This window comes from Triturus cristatus, chromosome 3_2 (genome assembly GCF_964204655.1).
Source record: "Triturus cristatus chromosome 3_2, aTriCri1.1, whole genome shotgun sequence".
Classification (NCBI taxonomy): Eukaryota; Metazoa; Chordata; class Amphibia; order Caudata; family Salamandridae; genus Triturus; species Triturus cristatus.
In genome coordinates this window covers 852,572,672-852,592,067 of record NC_140584.1, presented here as the reverse complement: position 1 = coordinate 852,592,067, position 19,396 = coordinate 852,572,672, and the positions used below count along the sequence as shown (strand labels likewise).

Here is a 19,396-nt window from a genome sequence, read left to right as displayed (position 1 = left end):
ACTTATGAGCACCACTGCATGTAATCACTAGTACGAAGTGAAGCGACACCACTCGCGTAGCACACAATGCTCCACTACACAAATTATCAACCATCCAATGGGAGCGGATCTTTGTATATTACATGAGGCGGGGTGTTTGTGTGGGTATATATATACATACATATAATTATATATATTATCTACTGGCGGTCGCCAGTAGATAGTTATAGTTACAACCTAGTTTCCATAGGAAATCTCAAAATTCTATTTTGAATAACTTTGGCGCCGGTTGACGAATCCTCGCGAAATTTTCGAAACTAATGGGGCGCTCCGTTCAGCTCCTACCCTGAAAGTCTCGGGGTGATTCGTCAAGCGGGGGCCGAGAAAAAGGGGGGGTCCCAAAACGCGTTTTCCCCATGCATTTTTCCATAGGACCTTTAGTCGCAGCTACAGCCCGAACGGCTGAACAGAATTACGTGAAATTTGGCAGAGAGGTAGCCATAAGGTCAAGGAAGTGCCTTTTGCAGATCTGGTGTAAATCTGTTCAGTATTTCCTGAGAAAATAGCATTTAAAAGCATATCAATATCTATACCCTGCCGTGCGCGAGCGCAATTCTGATTGGTTGTTAGATGTCGGTAAACATTCGAATCGGTCGAAACCAGGAAGTGTCGGCCGCCATTTTGTCTCTCGCAGTCTGAGGGGGTGAAAAAAAAAGGTGGAGAACGTGAAAAGGGGGCAGAGTGGACAGTTCCTGCCCCCTAGCCTTGGTCAGGGGGTCACAGAAGGACCCCCAAGGGCGAAAAAAACAATTTTTTTTAAATCGCGAGGTGCGCGCACGGTGCATGCACGGCGAACCGTGGGTGATCGGTGCGCGAAGCGCACCGAGCGCCCACAGCGCGCGCACAGTGTGTGAAGCACGCACGGCGAAAAACCTGAAAAAAAAATACATAAATAAATACATAACTTAGCATTTAAAAAAACGTACAAATTCACTGAAAAAAACATAGGTTTCACATACGTTATAGTTACGAATTAGCATTTAAAAAACCTTGCAAATTCACTTAAAAAACCATAGGTTTCACACATGTTATAGTTAGCTGGACATTTCACTCGTAAAAAACCAATGAAATTCCCCCGTTATAGTTAGTGCAGGCAACTATAACTCACGCGACCGCAATCCTCTGCCGATGACGTCAGATATTACATCACTGATGACATATGTGTCTTTATGGAAAATAAATATTTGTAATATATGTATAGCTAAAGATTAATGGAAGAAGACATGGGTAAATAAGTGTCTAAATACAGTGATGTAATATCTGACGTCATCAGCAGAGGATTGCGGTCGCGTGAGTTATAGTTGCCTGCACTAACTATAACGGGGGAATTTCATTGGTTTTTTACGAGTGAAATGTCCAGCTAACTATAACATGTGTGAAACCTATGGTTTTTTAAGTGAATTTGCAAGGTTTTTTAAATGCTAATTCGTAACTATAACGTGTGTGAAACCTATGGTTTTTTCAGTGAATATATATATACATACATACATAAGTATTAGCTGACTTGGGCCAAGACCATATTGGCTTCTAGAAGTTTGCTGTGGCTTTGGTTGTCTCAATAGCCAGTGTTTAGCAATCTTTCAGTTGTCTTGACACTATTTCTCACTTTTCTCATCCTGCTTCCTTTACTCTTCTCCAGGAGAACTTAAGGAGACTGATGCTTGTTGCCGGGAGCATGACCACTGCCAACATGTCATCCATCCGTTCACCAACAACTACGGCTACCGGAACATGCGCTGGCACACCATCAGCCACTGTGCCTGTGACAATGAGTGAGTACCCATGCGCATGCGAAAAGCAGGTACCCGGCTTGTGACACGCTCACCCCGCTCTGTAGGTCTAGAGGTAACCTGTACTGGTTACCATCAGACATAGCCACTAGGAAAAGTGAGAAGCAAGCCTCCTGATAGGGGGGATGGGCTTGTGCTACAGGAAGCTTTCACTGACTGCCATGTCATGAGACGATGGGCACGCAGTGAACCCAGGTGCCTGCGAGGACTGAGGGCATAGACCCTGGTCATCTTATCTAGGAGGCCAGGATAACCTGCCAGAGAAACACTCAGCCCATTGGCAGTCAACGAGTATCAAGCAGGCCACAAGTATCAAGCCGGCCACGAGTGAGTATCAAGCAGGCCACGAGTGAGTATCAAGCAGGCCACGCATGAGTATCAAGCAGGCCACGAGTCATTATAAAGCAGGCCACAAGTGCGTATGAAGCAGGCCCGAGTGCACATCAAGCCCCCTGAAATGTGAGTACAGAGTTGCCTATGGCAAGTAGTGAGTGTCCAGCCATCTGCAACAACATACAATACCCAATCTGCGCTCTAGGGAGACAGTGCAACACCATCACTTCCTACAAGGAGCGACCAGTTAATGCATAATTAGCCATGTCTTAGTGTATCTTCTCAGGGAACAGGTGAAGAGGGACACTTTCTTCATTTCTACACACACAGTGGGACATGGAGGAGGGGGAGGCGGGGACAACCAGCGAAAACAAAAGACACAGTAATAACTCCAGTGTTCTCAGCCTTCTGCAAGAGGTCACGTTTTCTACATGACCCCAACCAAAGTCCTTATTTTACAAAAATGGTCTCCCCACTAATCCCTTTCCCTGGCTTTCTACTAGGGGACTAGAACTAGGTCGGGTGTCCAAGGTTCATGATCCTGCACAGGTTTTTGGTTGCACCATTGCCTCCAAGCTCCAGATCTAGAAGTGTTGCATCCACCCTTCCGGACGAGTTGTCTCCTGAGTCGAGGCCGTAGAGCTGCTCAGAAAGGCTGCTCAGCTTGGGCTCCTTTCAGACAGCAATCTAAGCTACAAGTGGGTCAGAGCACAACAGCAAGAAGGAGCTCAACCTGAAAACCAGACACCAAACTAGCAGGCCAAACCTGCCACCAGTCCACCCAAGGATGCAACACAAGTCATGCTGATTTAATAAAGCCAAGTGGTCCTGTCTGTAAAACATGACCAGTAAATCCATGTGCATTGGTAATTTAGATCTGCTGGAAGCATCAGTTACTTGTCCTTCAGCACTGGTAGGAATATCTCTGTTGGCGCCACCATGCAGCGCTATCAGGCCCTAAGTAACTCAGCTACCTACTTATTGATCTGCAGGAACATAAGGATCATCACACATGATTCAATAATCAGATAAAGGATGATTAAGACTAGTCTTTTTAAGTCAATAATGTTCTAACCAACCATCTGGACGCTGACCCTCTTCAGTGGTATCTGAGACTCCTACACAGAGAAATCACATCTGCACAGCTTAATAACCACAACCATTGATGCCACCAGACCTCTGCTACCCTCATGGGGGACTGAGAACCCCGCCAGGCCCTTCCTAAAAAGTACCCTTCTCTTTAGAACATAGGCCAGAAAAAAGATCGCTCTGTGAGAAGGATCATGTCCTTGTCCAGTGTGTTTTAACTTCCGCCTACCCTACTGCTTTTAACTCCTGTCAATTCGGCCATCTGTACAGAATGTACATCAGTTTTAAACTTTTGTGATACGCTTTAATATATAGTTAAAACACACAATTACAAATGGTAAATTGGCTATCCATGTTTGTCCGGTGTTAGAGTTTACATAGAATTTGCAGCGTGCTCTTGAGGTTCCTCTTGTGTTCCTATTAAGCCATTGGCCCATCGGTCCTAGCTCTAGTGCAACAAGAAATCCCCAGATGAAAACAGAAAACATGCTATATGTACATGTTCTAGAGTTGGTAGACAGATGAGCAAACATATCAATGTCTGGTCAACATTTAAACATACATGGAAAGGCTGGTTACCAGCATTTCCCTTGGAAGCTCCAAAGTGACTACCCCCGTACATCTCTTAGACACTCAGGAGGAGGAGGTCATGGAGCCACAGATGCTCAGAAGTGACCACCTCCCCAATCATCTCCTAGGCCCACAGGATCACAGCAATTTAATTGAGCCCCATACTCTTTGACGTAATCCTCCTTCGAGCATCTCTTGGGATCCTATTCCATTTATGGAGCCAAATAGTCTCTAGAGTGACCACAACTTCAAGGATCTTTTGGGCCCTCAGGAAGTTCACAGAGCCAAAGATGCTCTGAAGTGACTACCACCACAAGCACCTCTAACACCCTAACAACGTTTATCGAGCCAAAGATGCTCTGAAGTGAACACTAGCTCATGCATTTCATGCCCCCTTTAGTTGTCCACAAACCCACAGATGGTCTAAGCTGACTCTCAAGCATCTATTGAGTTATCAGGGTGTCCTTTGAAGAAAAAAAACTTTAAGCTGACCACCCCAACAAATGTTTTGGGACAGGTTCATTCCAAGCATACTTCTAAATGTCTAAAAGTGAGCTGCCTGGCTACTAGATCTATCTCGGGATCAGTGGGGGCTCCTCCGCTATGGCGGAAGAACGTCACCCTACAGCTTTTAAGCAGCGCCAAGTAAAAACATAAAATGATAATAACTGAGAGCTATTATCATTTTATGCTTTGTGTCCTGCTGCTTTGCGGGCAGGCGTGTGGGTGGGGCTGCTCTTCTCTCGGAGCTTGGGAGGAGTGGTTTGCCCACTCCTAAGTGCGCAATGATTGTTTGGTCGGCCCTCTCGGATCTCCCCAACCAGTCATGCGCACTTTCCACATTCTCCATGTAGGCTACATTACAGCCTGCAAGGAGAACATGTCCACCCCTCCAGCCCCTGGCTGAGCGCCATGGCATGGTGCTCAGACCAATTACAATGCTGCATTGCAACGTCGTGATTGGCTTAGAGGAGAGAGCCTGGCTGCCTGCTTTCTGTACTCGGAGGCAGGAGAGCAGGAGCTGAGATGCGGGACCCGGCCTCAAGGTACGTTTATTTATTTTGTATTCCGCCTGCATGACTTCCCCCTGCACGACTCCCCCCGCACCCCATACCGCCCACCCCACCACTGCTCAGGATGTCCATGGAGCCAATGATGCCCTGAAACCTGATTGATTGATTGATTGAATACAGGCTCATCACATTGTTGGTACAGACCCTCCACCTCCACCCTCACACCAATCGCTAGATTGAGGCCAGACTCAGAAGAGGGGCACCAGCACATTGTTTCTAGTCCATTTAAAAACTGCTTTTTTCACATGGAAAACCAAAAGTAAACTCTGCTCACATATTTTGTGAGGGTTTGCTCTTTCATTCACATCATTAAAAACTAGCATTGACAATGCAAATTGTTGTATCTTTCATGTAGTAGAAAACTTTATTCAGAGCTTCACAACATAAGAAATGTACAGCATGATATCAGCAATGCAACACTTCCTAACACAAACAATAAGGACCGGTGGCAATAACAAGAAGATCATCACATGGTTCTCTCAGGCTTACATAACAGGTGCAACATAGGTAGCTAATGCACAAAAGAGGGAGAGAGAAGAGTTAACAGACGGTTGAACACTCTCAGTAAACAGTAATAAACATAAAAAAGTACAACACTTCTGGATGAATGGAACTACCATTCATTCTTGAACTCCCATTGGATGATGGACCTCACACTCTCTTAGTGCAGCATGCTTTATCAATGGGCTCCACATGTAGCACAGGAAAGCAGTCGAGAGTACTACTGTTCACGGGGTGTACACTCTCCTAGATATAAGGTCCATAGTTTGGGTGAGGTTTTGTCCCCTACTCCAATTTCTCACTTTTAGTATCTCACATTTTCTTAAACCTGTGAACTTGTGTGGGACAAATCCCAATAGTTTCCACTAGTGCCTCCCTGTGACAAGATTAAAAACAGGAGGATTAAGTGCATTCAATACAAACTATTTGTCATATGAGGGACCACACCAGTGGAATCACCCCTTCCTCATAGAACAGGCACACTTTATGCAAGTTTCCCTCCTTTAGAAGACTGGTAGAGACAGGACAGCAGCACACATCAGGCAGCAGCAGTGCATGTTTTTCTTCCCCACAGAACAGGACAGCAAGGCAGTAGCAAAGCAAATATTCCTCTTTTTTCCAAAGGCAGCAAGTGCCATCTCTCATTCTCTGCAGAAGAGTTACAGCATGGCAGACAAGTACAAGTTCACAGAACATATGCTCTTAAAGCATGGATCACATGTAGGTTTAAAGAGATGCTTAACTCACTGAGAGGAATGTACAGGTGAATGAGTGAGTGAATATGCAAGTCCTGCCACTATTCTCACTTAGATGATATTTTACGTCAGCCTCCTTAAAGTCCTGCTGCTGTTACTCACAGACCTGCAGTTTGTATTCATTCTTTGGTTTTCAAAGTATTGCAACCTACCGAGTAGGGCATTTTTTATTTGAAGCAGACAAGGCACAGACTAAGTAACTATGACCTAGACAGAAACACAGGAGCCAACTTCTTTAAACAAGCTTTTGCAATGCAATAGGTCTCGCATTTACACGAGTTCGAGCTCTTCACATTGCAAATAACAATGCCTTTTATTTTTGTTTTTAAAAACTTAAATAAATGGCATTGTCATTTACAATGCCAATAGTTTTAGAAGAGATTGTTTTTGCATATGCATATTGCATATGCTGCTATCGGGCAACAGCAACAAAATAATAGGAAACCGTGAGGAAAACAGACAGCTACAAAATAATACCATTACTGCTGAGGCTGCTGCAATATTTAATAATAAAAAAATCGCTGGGGCTCTAGGAAGGGGTGAAAACACAAGAAAGCCTTGTTAACAAGTAAATAGTGTTTTAAAAAACCTGCGAAGTACTCGGGTGTGAATGCAATAAGACGGTCACCAGCCCGGGAAGCTTTCTCAGCCCGGGCTGCACACACGACGGCAGGGAGGGTTGGGGGGGACTGGGCTGAAGCCCTTTGAGCCCAATGGGGGTTGCTCGCCTGGCAACAGCAGATGTGGGGAGGCGCACATGGAACAAATACATACCACCAGTACTTAGATTTCCTTTGGCAACAGCCATAAAGATTCAATGCTTTGACCCGACCCCTGTAAATCCACCAGTAGAAGTCAAAGAATGCAGACAAGGTAAACAAGGAAATGGGGGGTGCTGCAAACAACGTGCTGGAGAAGCAGTCTCCAATAAACACAATTACTAGCTACATTTCTAAAAGAAGGAATGGTAATGGTAAGAAAGCAAATGAAGGCAGCACGATATCCAGTCCTGAACTTTACATCTAGAAATGAGTGATTTCGGCGATGTTAATCTAATTGTCTATAGATTCCAAACAATTTCAACATCCAGTATGCTCTATTGCAGGGGTTCCCAAACTTTTGACTCCTGAGGACCCCCATTGACTCACCACTGGAAGCCGGGGACCTCCAGCAATTTGCATGATTTAATTTTCAAACATTAAAAGAGTCATTTGAAAAAAATGAACACACATGTGCACACAAAACACATACTCAAATTACTAAGGATTTTAGTATTTTATATTGAAAGAGTTTGCAGAAACCAGAAAATGTTAATGGGAAGGTTGGTGCTGCATCTCCGTGATTACCTTTTAAATGGTTAGTTTTATTTCTCAGTACGAGGCTCCTGCTCATGCCAGGGCCAGAGTGGAAACCCAAAGCAGCCCTGGCAAATGTTTTCAGACCAGTCCCCATACAGTGCACACCAAGTGCAGTGAGTGAGCCTGACCACTAGTAAGGGGGATATAGGGAGGCTCCCCCCCCCCAAGAAAATTTAGGATACAATGGTGCATTCTACAACGCATTTATCATTATATATTGAATTGCATTAGCTTTTAAAGAATAGTAAATGATGATTTTACTATGCACCAGCATACAATAATCTTTGTTGGGGTTCTTCAATGATTCCCTAATTATCACCCTTCAACAGTGTCTCTCTTCTCTCCATAGCACATCTGTCGCATGTATTTCATTTGTTTTATAGCATCTCTCATACCATTCTGGGATGTCAGAGCACTTTACATCACACACATATAGAGACAATGAATCATACTTGTAAATCAGTGTTGAGAAAATGTTACAGAAGGCAAAGGGGACCACGAGGTGTAGGATTCATGTCATTCATACTGGTAGGCATTTTTAAAGAGTGCTTGATCTGGGAAAGCACAAACTCAGGATTCAGAACATAACACAGTAGTTAGCACTGACTTTAACAAAGAAAATGTATTTCCACCCAAATAAACCCCTTTAGCAGCATCAGGATAATGAAATACTGGGAAAAAACATAAGTTACTTACTTGTACTATGCAGTGTGTAAGCAGCTCTTTGATGACAGTTTGTAGGTCACTGTGCTAGATTATAATTGTCTTTTATGAGCTGCAGAGTAACAGAAGAATCTCTGTGACAAAAGAAGTGACCCACTGAACTAGGCACATAAAATACTGTTTTTTAAAATGCATGGTACGCGTTCTTTGCAGCAGGTATATTAACCCTCTGAGCTACATTAGATAAGTCAAACCTGCCACTGGACAAAACGCTCATCTCTCTCCAGCAGGTACATTAATCACTGGTGTTATCTGGACACTTTTATTGTTGCTGGAAAACTGCTAATTCCACAAGGAACTTTGCAGTGCTTTTAAAACTGCTGCCTACAAAATGTGTCACGGACCCCTGGGGGTCCACGGACCGCAGTTTGGGAAACACAAAAGTCCAGGACAGGAAACTACTTGCGTAGTGACCTGGAGGACAGCGGTAACTCTGCATGCTATTCTGCAACCTTCTTAAATAAAAATGTGACTTGGCATTAAAAAGCGGAAATACTTCTTCAAACCTTGACAAATGCTGAAGGACGGCCGTTATCTCGCAGTTAAAGCATGAAAGAGAAGGGTGGGCGGGGCCGCGCTGGAGCGGCAGCCATTGGCGAGCAAGGACGGTAAACCGGAACCAGGGTCAGCGCACGGGCTGGGGCGCCAAGGCTCGTGGATGCGGGTCTCAAAGATACAATGCTTCATGCTGCGCGCTTGCAGCAACAATATGAGAAGTGAGAGTCTAATATTTCACTTTTTAAAACTTAAAGCTGTACGCTTTCAACGACTATATACCTTCGGCTCCAAAGCCTAGCGAGCATTTGTTAAAATACAAACAATACATTGAACATATATGTAATGGAAAGGCGACTCCTGTAGAGAACAAAATGGACATTGTAAAGTGCATAGTGAGGACAGCGCTCGCTAGAGGAATCGCTGCTCTTTTTCACACGCACCGTGTCATCTGCAGCCATCGGAAATAGTATATGTGTTGTGTAGGTTTTATTCTGTGCACTGGTACCAGTTTTTCTACACAGTAAGAGGCAGAGACAAACACACAAGAGGAAAGAAAGACCAAAAGAACAAGTGTGTGAACATTTAATTAAATACAATTAACATCCTGCCAAGCCTGTGCTCTGAGCATCCCCTCCCTGCATGTTTTACAAATAAGTAAACAAGCGCGGCCGAGGCGGACTGCGCTGAAAATAAAAGCAGACTGCATTGGTGAGGAGACACGCTCCCCATCCTACTGAGGATCCCGTGATTCTGGGCAAAGGACTTAATCTCCCTGTGCCTCCCAAAAAAGAAATGTGTCCTTGGCATGTGTCGCTGGTGCTCATGTAAAGCGCTGTTATTGGCAAAGCAGCAAGTCAAGCTGGCGCCAGCCTTGGGCGAGCTGGACCCCCATGAGCGCCCCTCCAGCTTGTGCGAGAAAATATCTAAATAAATAAATAAGCAAGCGCGGCAGAGGCGCTGAGAACAAATACAGACTGCAGCCTCGACGTGGGAGTAGTGTGGGAAGCAGGAGCAGGTCGGGACGGGAGAGGAGGGGAGACCGCTTGCTGGAACACGCACACTCATGGAGCACAATCGCATCTGCCTCCCCGTCCCCACCCACAGATACAAAGAAACACACACACAGAAATGCACACATTTGGGACCACAGACACCTGCTGCACAACACACACACGCGCACGGACATGCACATAGATCAGCATTGCCAAGAGGAGATGCATTTACACACGCATGCACATATACAAGCACACACAGGTTTTCCTACATACCTATGCAGGGCCGGTCCTAGGATATGTCGGGCCCCGGGCAGAATAGGAACATTTGAGGCCCCTAAGCAGATACGACGCGGGATCAGATCGGGCCGGCTAAGAAAGTTATTTTTTTTCATTTAAATTAAAATTACCCTGCCCCCACACTTAACAGCTAACAACCATTGACAAAAGGCAGCCGCGGCCGACTCATGCCAGCCGTGACTGGGTTTTGTCAATGGTTGTTAGCAGTTTAAGCTAAATGATTAATTACAATAAATTATTTTTCTTTCACCTTGTTGTTTTGACCAATAAGTAGCTCCTTCACACACTCTTGCATAGAATCACAACTGCAATGCAGGACCATTGCTCTTTGTGCTCTGCGGAGAGGCCATATTTTGAATGGTCATGTAATCTGAACACCTTTTTGACCCACAGGCAGGCACAGTGTGAAAGTTGTACTGCCTGCAGCCTCAACTCCAAAGTGCTGAACTGTAGACTGTTATAAACACCTGCAGCATCAGACTGGGACAGAAAATAGGCCTCTGTACCAAAATAAAAGGGGCCCCCATTAGGGAGTTAGTTAGCTAGAAAAGTATCCCATGTTTGCAAACTAGCGCAGTTTACAACTTGTAAACACATCCAGTATACGGTTTTTGTAAGGTATGGAAGGACTGCACTGATTTGAGTGTGCTGCAGGCAATCTTTGCCTTATTAACATAAAAATCAACAGTAAAAAACAGTTCACTTGACCATAAAGCAGGTCAACAACTAGCCAAATAAACGGCCTACATACTGACCTGAGAGCAGGGCTTTAAGTGGGTTGAAAAAACCTGTCATTGCCTCCAGATAACTATTACAACAAGTAAAATTACACCTAGAACAAGCCAGTACTATTGACTTTGTCAGTGGTTATTAGTTGCCTAAGATGAATAAGCAACATCTACAGCTGCCTTGTATACAATATTGAAAATGCTCCAGTTCTGACATGATGAGACTGTGAAAGAAAGAACTACAACGAGTCTCACTGAAGTTGCATTAAAGGTAGCGAAGGGTGGCACTGCTGCAGAGTTAAGATTTGTTTTTTCCCTCTGAGGGGGAGGGCAAAAAAAGAGAGCGCGCTCGTCTCATCACCTGCTTTTCAGAACTTTCATTCACTGTGCAGACACTGGATCAATGTTTTTGCAGGCAAAGTTAAGGACATGAATATAGGGCCCCTTTTCAATGCCCATTTTAATTTACTACCGGGTCTATGACTTGAGTGACCCAGCAGTCTTTAAACCCTGCTCCATCCACTTTTGCATGCGGATTCTGCTCCTCTGGTGCACCTCTTGTCTCAATGCCGCGCACACACCTATCTGCTACCACCCCGCTGTATTCCATTTGTCTTGCCCCTTTTATTCGCCTCTCTGCTCCCTTTCCACTTGTCCTCAATGAGCAGTTTCCATTGTGATGTGCCGCCATCGCCACTTCACAGGCAAGGGCACTCAAATTACCTGTCTGATTGCTGTCATCAACCTGCAGATACAGCCATTAGGCCCACAGAGACGGGCCAGCAGGGGAGATTGATATAAAAAAGAAAACATATAAACTCTCAGGGGGCCCACTGGGCCTAGAACTTTTGATGTCTTTAAAGGTGCGAGGCCCCACCTCTGCGAGCAGGCGCAGGCACGGGCCCCTGGGCAGCTGCCCACGCTGCCCATGCCTAGCGCCGGCCCTGTACCTATGCATATGTGCACACTGAGACAACCTGCATCAGTTAATATACACGCACAAACTGTTGTGTCTGTGTCACCCTTGTGAAGTGATTGCAATGAAATATTTTACACGTTTGAAAAATGAAAGCATTTGAAGTGCTCTGACGGGGCAGCGGGAGGGTGGAAGCAGCCTCGACGTGGGAGGGGTGTGGAAAGCAGGAGCAAGTCAGGACGGGAGAGGAGCTGCAGCGGCCTCCTCACGAGACCCCTGGCGCTTAATTTTTTTTCAATTTAAGCACTACTGATTCTGGGCAAATGACTTAATCTCCCTGTGCTTACCAAAAAATGAATGTGTCCTTGGGTTATGTAACTGGTGCTCATGTAAAGCGCTGTTATTGGCAAAGCAGCAAGTCAAGCTGGTGCCAGCCTTGGGTGAGCTGAACCCCCATTAGCGCCCTTCCAGCTTGTGCGAGAAAATATTTAAATAAATAAACAAGCGTGGCCGAGGTGGACGGCTCTGAAAATAAAAACAGACTGCAGCCTCAATGTGGGAGTGGTGTGGGAAGCAGGAGCAGGTCAGGACGGGAGAGGAGGGGAGACCGCTTGCTAGAATATGCACTCATGGAGCACAATCGCATCTGCCTACCCGTTCCCACAAAGGAGCTCAATCGCATCGGCCTCCCCGTCCCCACAAAGCAGCGCGCTGCCGTGACAATCCGTGTGGGATTATTTTTGCATGGCCAAGAAAGTTTTCAAACTTCTAAAACTCACTGCGGCTGAACGGGTTTCTATTCCAGGAAGGGCTGCCCTGTGGTCTGCTTGTGCTAGAAAATATTTAAATAAATAAACAACCTCGGACGAGGCAAAAAAAAATAAAGAAGCGCGCCCGAGGCGGACCGAACTCAAAAAGGATCGCACTGAAAGTAAATTAAAAGAGTGCTTACTGACTTTTAAAGGACACCGCGTAACGCCACAAGTAAAAGATCCAGTTCAGATGGGCCGTCCAAAAAGGAGACAAGGCGGCAACAAAGAAGCCTCATTTTCAATCACAAGCCAGCGTTTAGCATAAAAGATTACGCCAGCCAATCAAAATGATCGGCGGGGCTTCAACTCCACTTCTGAAATCTCCTTAATTACTGTAAGCCTCGCAGAGCGAGCAACACATGCGCGCTGCAACGCTAGGTCTGCGAGACCTCAAAAGGATTTGAATGCGAATGTGCGCAAGACGCTGTGCAATCCCAGGCGACGTGCTGTACCTGTTCAAAAAGCTGAGGGCCAGCACTTCCATCATGCATCATGTTTTGCTCTGGCTGTTCCACAAAGACCACAAAATGGTGGTTTAACGTTCTCTTTGCATACTGAGTGACTGGAGTGGCTCTTTATGTACCTGGTCCTCTAGGAAGCTTTTTAGATTTTGATTACCGTTTGGAGATTGAATGCTTTTTCAACGTTCTTAATGGTACCTTTTACAGATGAAAATGAAATGGGTGTGGATAAAACGTCATAACTAAACAATAGAATTAAAAAGACACAAAACGGAGACAAAAAGAGAGAGCACAATCAACTAAGTGTTCAAGCTTAAACTTGAACACGAGAAGGTATCAAAAGATGGGGGAAGGGCAATTACTAGAAGCTGAAGGAAACGGATTGAAAATTCCCATCCATTATTAAAGATGTCAGTGTCATCCTGACAAGACGCTGCCTATGTTGCCCTTGCTTTTAGACTGTATTAGAAATGGGAAGGTCCAGCTAAGGACCCTGAGAAAGGGACCAATCAACATCAATGGGAAAATAGACCTTTACTGCCCATAAATGGTCAGAAATTAATTGAATTCTTAACACTCAGAGTTCATTCTAAGTGTTAAACATTATTACTTTACTAACTCATTTCAAAATTATTTTGTATCAGCACAGCAGGAAAACCTGGTTGACACTAAACACCTCAGTTTAAAAATCAACAAAAATATTTAAAACAAATTGAGCATACAAAACATGTGATTTAGGTGATTGACGTGTGATGTGGGTAATTGTCTCGATCTTAACAATTATAATTGTCCTAACAAATAATATAGTCCGACTTGAGGACAATTATCTTATGCCACATTACACACCCCTCCAATATGTTCCATGTTGTATGTACAGTGTTCATATGGCCTGTAAATGCTCCTCATACTATGTGCCAACGTGTTTCGACTTCATATGTGAGGGGCATGGTTCAAAAGAGGCCTTCCTCAGGCCCAAAATGATGTTTTATGAACACTTAAATGTGGTGAAAACCTAAAATTCCTTCCGCCAATATCAAACAACATACAGTCCAGGTACCATATCCATTACAAATGTCATGGATACAGGCTGTTAAAACAAAAAAGAAAAGAGGATGTATTGACTAATGCCCAGTGTGAACAAGTGTTTCTTACCCATTTCCTTAAGCGCATCACCCAAGAGATCTCAACTGAAATGGCATTCTTATGAGCTTATCTATAATGTGGGGGCAACAACATCAAAGCTCCACCATATTGGCTTACGATTATCATCATTCTCAACATTTGTATGTGATTGGTATCTTTGCATGTACCACAGTCTGAAACAGGCTATATAGCTGTGTATATCGCTCCCACTTGGTGCGTCTTTATTAGTATGGTTAGCATCAGAGGTCTGATGTATTTGTCCAGTTGGCATCACAAGAAGAGCAAGTGTGTGCGCTGGTGTGTTCAGTCCACGTCCCTGTAGGACATGGAAAAATTGCCGGTACTCCTCATGCGTCATTTCAACGCATTAGTCTTTCCATAATCTTTGCCTAGTTTTCTGTGCAAAGGATGACACTGGCGCTCTTATTGCGCCACTCTGATGCACCTCCTTTTCCAGTACTTCATGGGAAATGTAGTCGGGGAATCCACCTTGTTTCACTGGGTGTCTGGTTGCAGGTCTAGTGGGAATTATGGCCAGTCTGTGACACTACTTTCTCTTTCCTTGCCTCCTAGAATGAAGAACTGTTTGCGCAGGGTGAACGACACAGCCTCGCGTGTGGTTGGACAGGCCTTCTTCAATGTCATCCAGGTGCCATGCTTCGAGTTCATGTATGAGGAGCAGTGTGTGGAGCGGTTCTGGTACGGCTGGTAAGTGTCTCCTCTAGAGACCAGGGGGCAGCCATTGCATGCTCAGGCTCCACTGTTCTACCAATGCCCCCCCCCCCCCTTGCTTACACTATTGTAAAATGAACACAGAATCTGTCATCTAACAGGTAATTGCCCGACCCTGTGTAGACCTTTACAGTATGAATACGCATCGGAGACTGCCCTCTTTACATTTCCATAGTGTAGCTATAACCCTGTAGTGTGCAAGGATTCGTCCTTTCCAGTTTGAGAGTGGGCCCTATGGCCAAAGCCCAGTCAGCCTGTTGGCGGTACCAGTTCTGTGCATCCGGTTTTGGGTTGTTGGCTAATACACAAAACTGTTGGCGGCAGCATTGAATAGTCACTGTTTACCCTTTTGATGAATCTACTTCTTACTGGAGTTTGGCAATGATTGCATTTATTTGTGAAGAATGTTTGTAGGGTAATGAGCATCTTCTTCTGGGTAAACCAGAATCAGCGCATAGTCCAATCAGTGACGGTGGGACCACACAGATGTGTTGGTATCGTACTCCCCAGAAAAGGCGTTTCTGTTTAAGGAGAGCTGGAATTGGTCACGGTGCCGTTCTGGTCCTGCAGGAATCTCATGCGGTTGGCTTTGCTCTCTGGTTTATTGTATGCCACGCCTATTACCTTGGGCTCGAATCGTAAGATTCTGCCTATGATGCGTCTGAACGCGGTTTGGGTGATTCGGAGAGCAGAGCTTAGTCCTCTAATGGGGTTTGAGCCTTTCTAGGTATATTGGCCTTTTGCTCCAGAAGGTTTCGTAGGCTGTACAGAGAACTTTAAACTTCATCCTAGTGTCTACTGGGACCCAACGGAGCGCTGTCACTGCTGGCTTCATGTGGCGACACCGCTTCGGGTTCTGGCAGAGAGTAGTAGTGTTTGCTGGCACCAATCATTTCATGGAATCATGAGTCACAGTGTAATCTATTGAGACATAAAAACACAATTGAGAGCTGGTCTACTTACAGTCTTTCAGTCACACCTTCCAAAATTCTAAGATGATGGGATCTAGAGGTCAAAGCTCTCCCATATTACAATAGTAGCTAGAGGAGTGCATTTTGATTGAATTAATCCCAGAACTGCTTAAAAAGAAATCAACGGGTGGCTTTTACTTTACATAAGGCTGAGAAATGTCTTCCTAATTTCTTCCCAGTGGAAGTAAATGTGGTTGTTCATTAACACACAACATAATATGACTGCCTCAAAACGAAACAACTACGTCACCATGATCCATTTCAAAATTCTTACAAATATATGACAATATCAGCACTATAGGTTCTGGATCTGTATAATTGTTTATTATTGAGTATTTCAGTGGAGAGCCCCGAGGACTCAGAGATATAATCACAGTGAGGCTGTCAGTTTCACAAACATTTCTATATTCCCCAGCTGAACGGATGATGAAAATTAAAAGTCACCTGGATTTCAGAATGCCCTCCATAAGCCTTATGCAGGAGGATCTGGTGGCTTTTCAAGCTACACCTGGGATTTCATTCGAATGTTTCAACGCTTCGATCTCCTCTGCTTCAGTTCCAAGCCAATCCTAATGAGTGCACATTTTAGGCTCACTTCCAACCATACCTACTTGGCAAACATAATAGAGAAAGATGTCTGTCAACAGCTGCAAGCCTCCATAGAGGAGAACCACATTTTCACCCACACATTCTGTTTTTCGTCCGGTTCACAGCACAGAAGCGATTGGCACTTTTGCTCTTGACAATCGTAGACAAATTGCAGCGGTTGTTGGTGCTCCGATACTACTTGATCCTTCTGCAGCATTCAAATGGTCAGCGACCCCATCCCATTGAGCAGGGGGAAGGGTCTAGGTTTCCGATTCCTCCTCTGAATTGATTAGACTGTTTTCTGAAAGATATAACACGAGTGGTAGCCCTGTTGCCTTGTACAGCGTCTCCACCGATACTGATGCGTGGTAGGCTTCAGAGGTTGGCATTGGGCATGGTAGTGGGCAGTTGGCCATCCAACAAATATATTCTGAAAAGCCTAGGCTTCTCCCAACTGAGTTACCAAAGTTTAAAAAAAGGTACTTTTTTGGGACAATCAGGCAACATTGATCTCACCAATCTTCAGGGTGGCAAAATCAATTTATCCCCCCTGAGCACCAATAGGACATTTAAATTCTGAGCCCAGCTCAGAGGGAGCAAGCGATTATGGCCTTGGTACAATACAGGGTTTGTTATACTACTACTAATCAATAGATAATTTGCAATGACTCCAGAAGGCTGCAGCTCAGATACTGTGTGGGTTCAGGTGTCAAGAGCATGTGCTTTATCAGCTCCTGATTACATTTAAAGACACTTTGGCTCTCATTGGGAAGGCAGGGGTTATCTTGATTTGGTCAGCAGAGAGGTACTGGTCAAATCAGGATTACAAGGTAGAGGGAACCCCACACTTGTTGTGCCCCCTCTTCACCTCCAGACATTTCAGCTAGAAGAGGGTCAAACGTGTGGACGGTAAACAGCTTGCAAATGAGGAATAACGCCCAGGACTCAAATCTGTCCAAAAAACGAGTTCCATTGTGATTTCGCATTTCTCAGGGGCTCACCCACAATGGTTCATTATTTCTGAATTCTGGTAGTACTGATACCAGGGGCATCGGTACTTCCAGGTGCACACCCTCCATTTATCTTTAATCATTTGATGACATTAACTCCTTTAGACACACCCAAAAGGCATATTTACTCACCATGCCATTGGCTACAATATCCTTTACCCCTGCTTAAGAGTGTGTGTTTTCAGTACCACGAAACTGTTATAGTTGCACAAGCTGTGCTCTCCTACAGCCGTATAACTAGCAAGTCTTCAGCCCCTCTCTCCTAGACAATACCCTCTCTCCTAGACAATACGTGGATTTCTCTCGAATTTAATGCTGCATAGTTTGTCACTTACTTATAAAAGTTCAGGCGAAACTCGCATTTTACGGTTGGATATTTCCCACCTCTTTCTGAGCAGGCCACCCGCTGGCTTGGTGTCAACACCATAGCCAACATGGAAGACTGACTTCTGTTTCCATTATGACCCCGTTATGACCCTTCACTTTTGACAATTGACACTCCTTTTTCTTGCTGGTATAGGGTTTCGATTGATTCAGGCTGGGGTATGAGCAGTGGGCTGTAAAGATTAGCATGCCTTCGAAGCAACATTTAGCATTCTCCCCATTTACGATACATGAACCAAAAAAGGTCATTTTGTCTTATTTATTTTCTCAAGACACTCTTGGGGAAATCATATTTCACAATAGTTTAAAGCTGGTTACGGCACCGCCTGAGACTGTGGCGCCAATACTGGTTAAATAAAATGAGTGTACTTGGCCATAACTTTGGTTTATCTTCTCATTTCTACAGGTGCAAGAGATACAGTACAGTAGCAGTTGCAGTTCCCCAACCCCCTGTGCTGTATGATTATGGTGGAGATTTAATAGACCATGTCCCGACAACCAAACCAAAGAATCAAACCACTCAATCATCGACTCCACCACAAGGAAGCAGCTTAGCACGACCGACTGGAACCTCTGGTGGAGCCACAGCTCAGCCACATGGAGCCACAAGTGGGCACCTTGGAAGCAAAGCTCGATCACTTGGAACCACAGCCCATCCACTTAGAATCACCGAAGAGCATAGTTCGGATGCTTCCAAGGCTCCAACACTTGGACAGGTCATTCAGGTCACAGAAGACCTTCTGAAAGTAATGGTGACCACAATAAGCCCAAGCACCACTACCGAGAACAAGACCGAAAGTGACGGCAAAAAGCAGAGGAAAGACAAGAAAAAGAAGAAAGAAGGGAAAAAGCGTAGGAAGGGGAAAGGGCTGAAAGGGAAGAAGAAGGTTCTTCCCATAAGTGGGAACCCCACCCCGACATCCCTAGTAGCATCAGCTGCACCTCCCATTGCACACAAGGACCTCTGGGTGGAAGGCCGAGGGAAGACCCAGGACAGTGAGTTGGAGCACCTCTTGTTTGACCAGAGTCTGGATTTAGGAGGGAAACAGGTTGTGTTTAATGACGTCCTAAATGATGAACCAGGCAGAGACGAGGTTCAACTCTCCAACTACACACTGGCAACTCCGACTACCAACCAACCTAATAAAAGGACCGTGGCACCAACTCCAGCAAAGCCCACTGCAAATGCCGAAGGGCAGAAGAAGAAGAGGAGGAGGAAGGATAGAAAAGGACTGAAGCGCCAGAGGGAGAAGGCCAGGTCTACTGGGGACGATCTTGGGATTTAAGCCAGTGCTGTCACTTGCGACGTTCTGAGCACCCAGCCATCCTCTGCTTCTGGTAGAGTGTGTAATCATTCTGAGGAGAGGTCAAATGGGCCACCAATAGGCTGTAACCTCTGAAAGGCTGATAGTGGTGGGAAAAATGGGCTACATATCAGGCACAGGCACTACCAGCCTTTTAAATTCACTGTCACGTTGCAAAATATCCCTCTATCCCTATAGACTGGTCTGCCTCCACAGGTGCATTCAACAAGAGTGAAGCCTGCAACTTGATTTTTTTTCTTCTGCCCTTGCAAGTTTAGCAGAAGTATGTCAGCTATCTCATCGCTCCTGGCATTATAACAACATCA

At 45.0% G+C, this 19,396-nt stretch overlaps 1 protein-coding gene across 2 annotated transcripts in view; it reads left to right on the top strand.

Annotated features, from left to right (window-relative positions):
- The window catches only part of PROCA1 (protein interacting with cyclin A1), a 62,960-nt gene extending 43,770 nt beyond the window's left edge, over positions 1–19,190 (top strand). For both annotated transcript variants that reach the window (XM_085649130.1, XM_085649129.1), the window contains 3 exons: positions 1,679–1,811; positions 14,655–14,789; positions 18,173–19,190. In XM_085649130.1, coding sequence (XP_085505256.1) covers positions 1,679–1,811; positions 14,655–14,789; positions 18,173–19,052 — 1,148 coding nt within the window. In that variant the 3' untranslated portion in view covers positions 19,053–19,190. The remainder of the gene's footprint in view (positions 1–1,678; positions 1,812–14,654; positions 14,790–18,172) is intronic.
- The last annotated feature ends 206 nt before the right edge of the window (positions 19,191–19,396 follow it).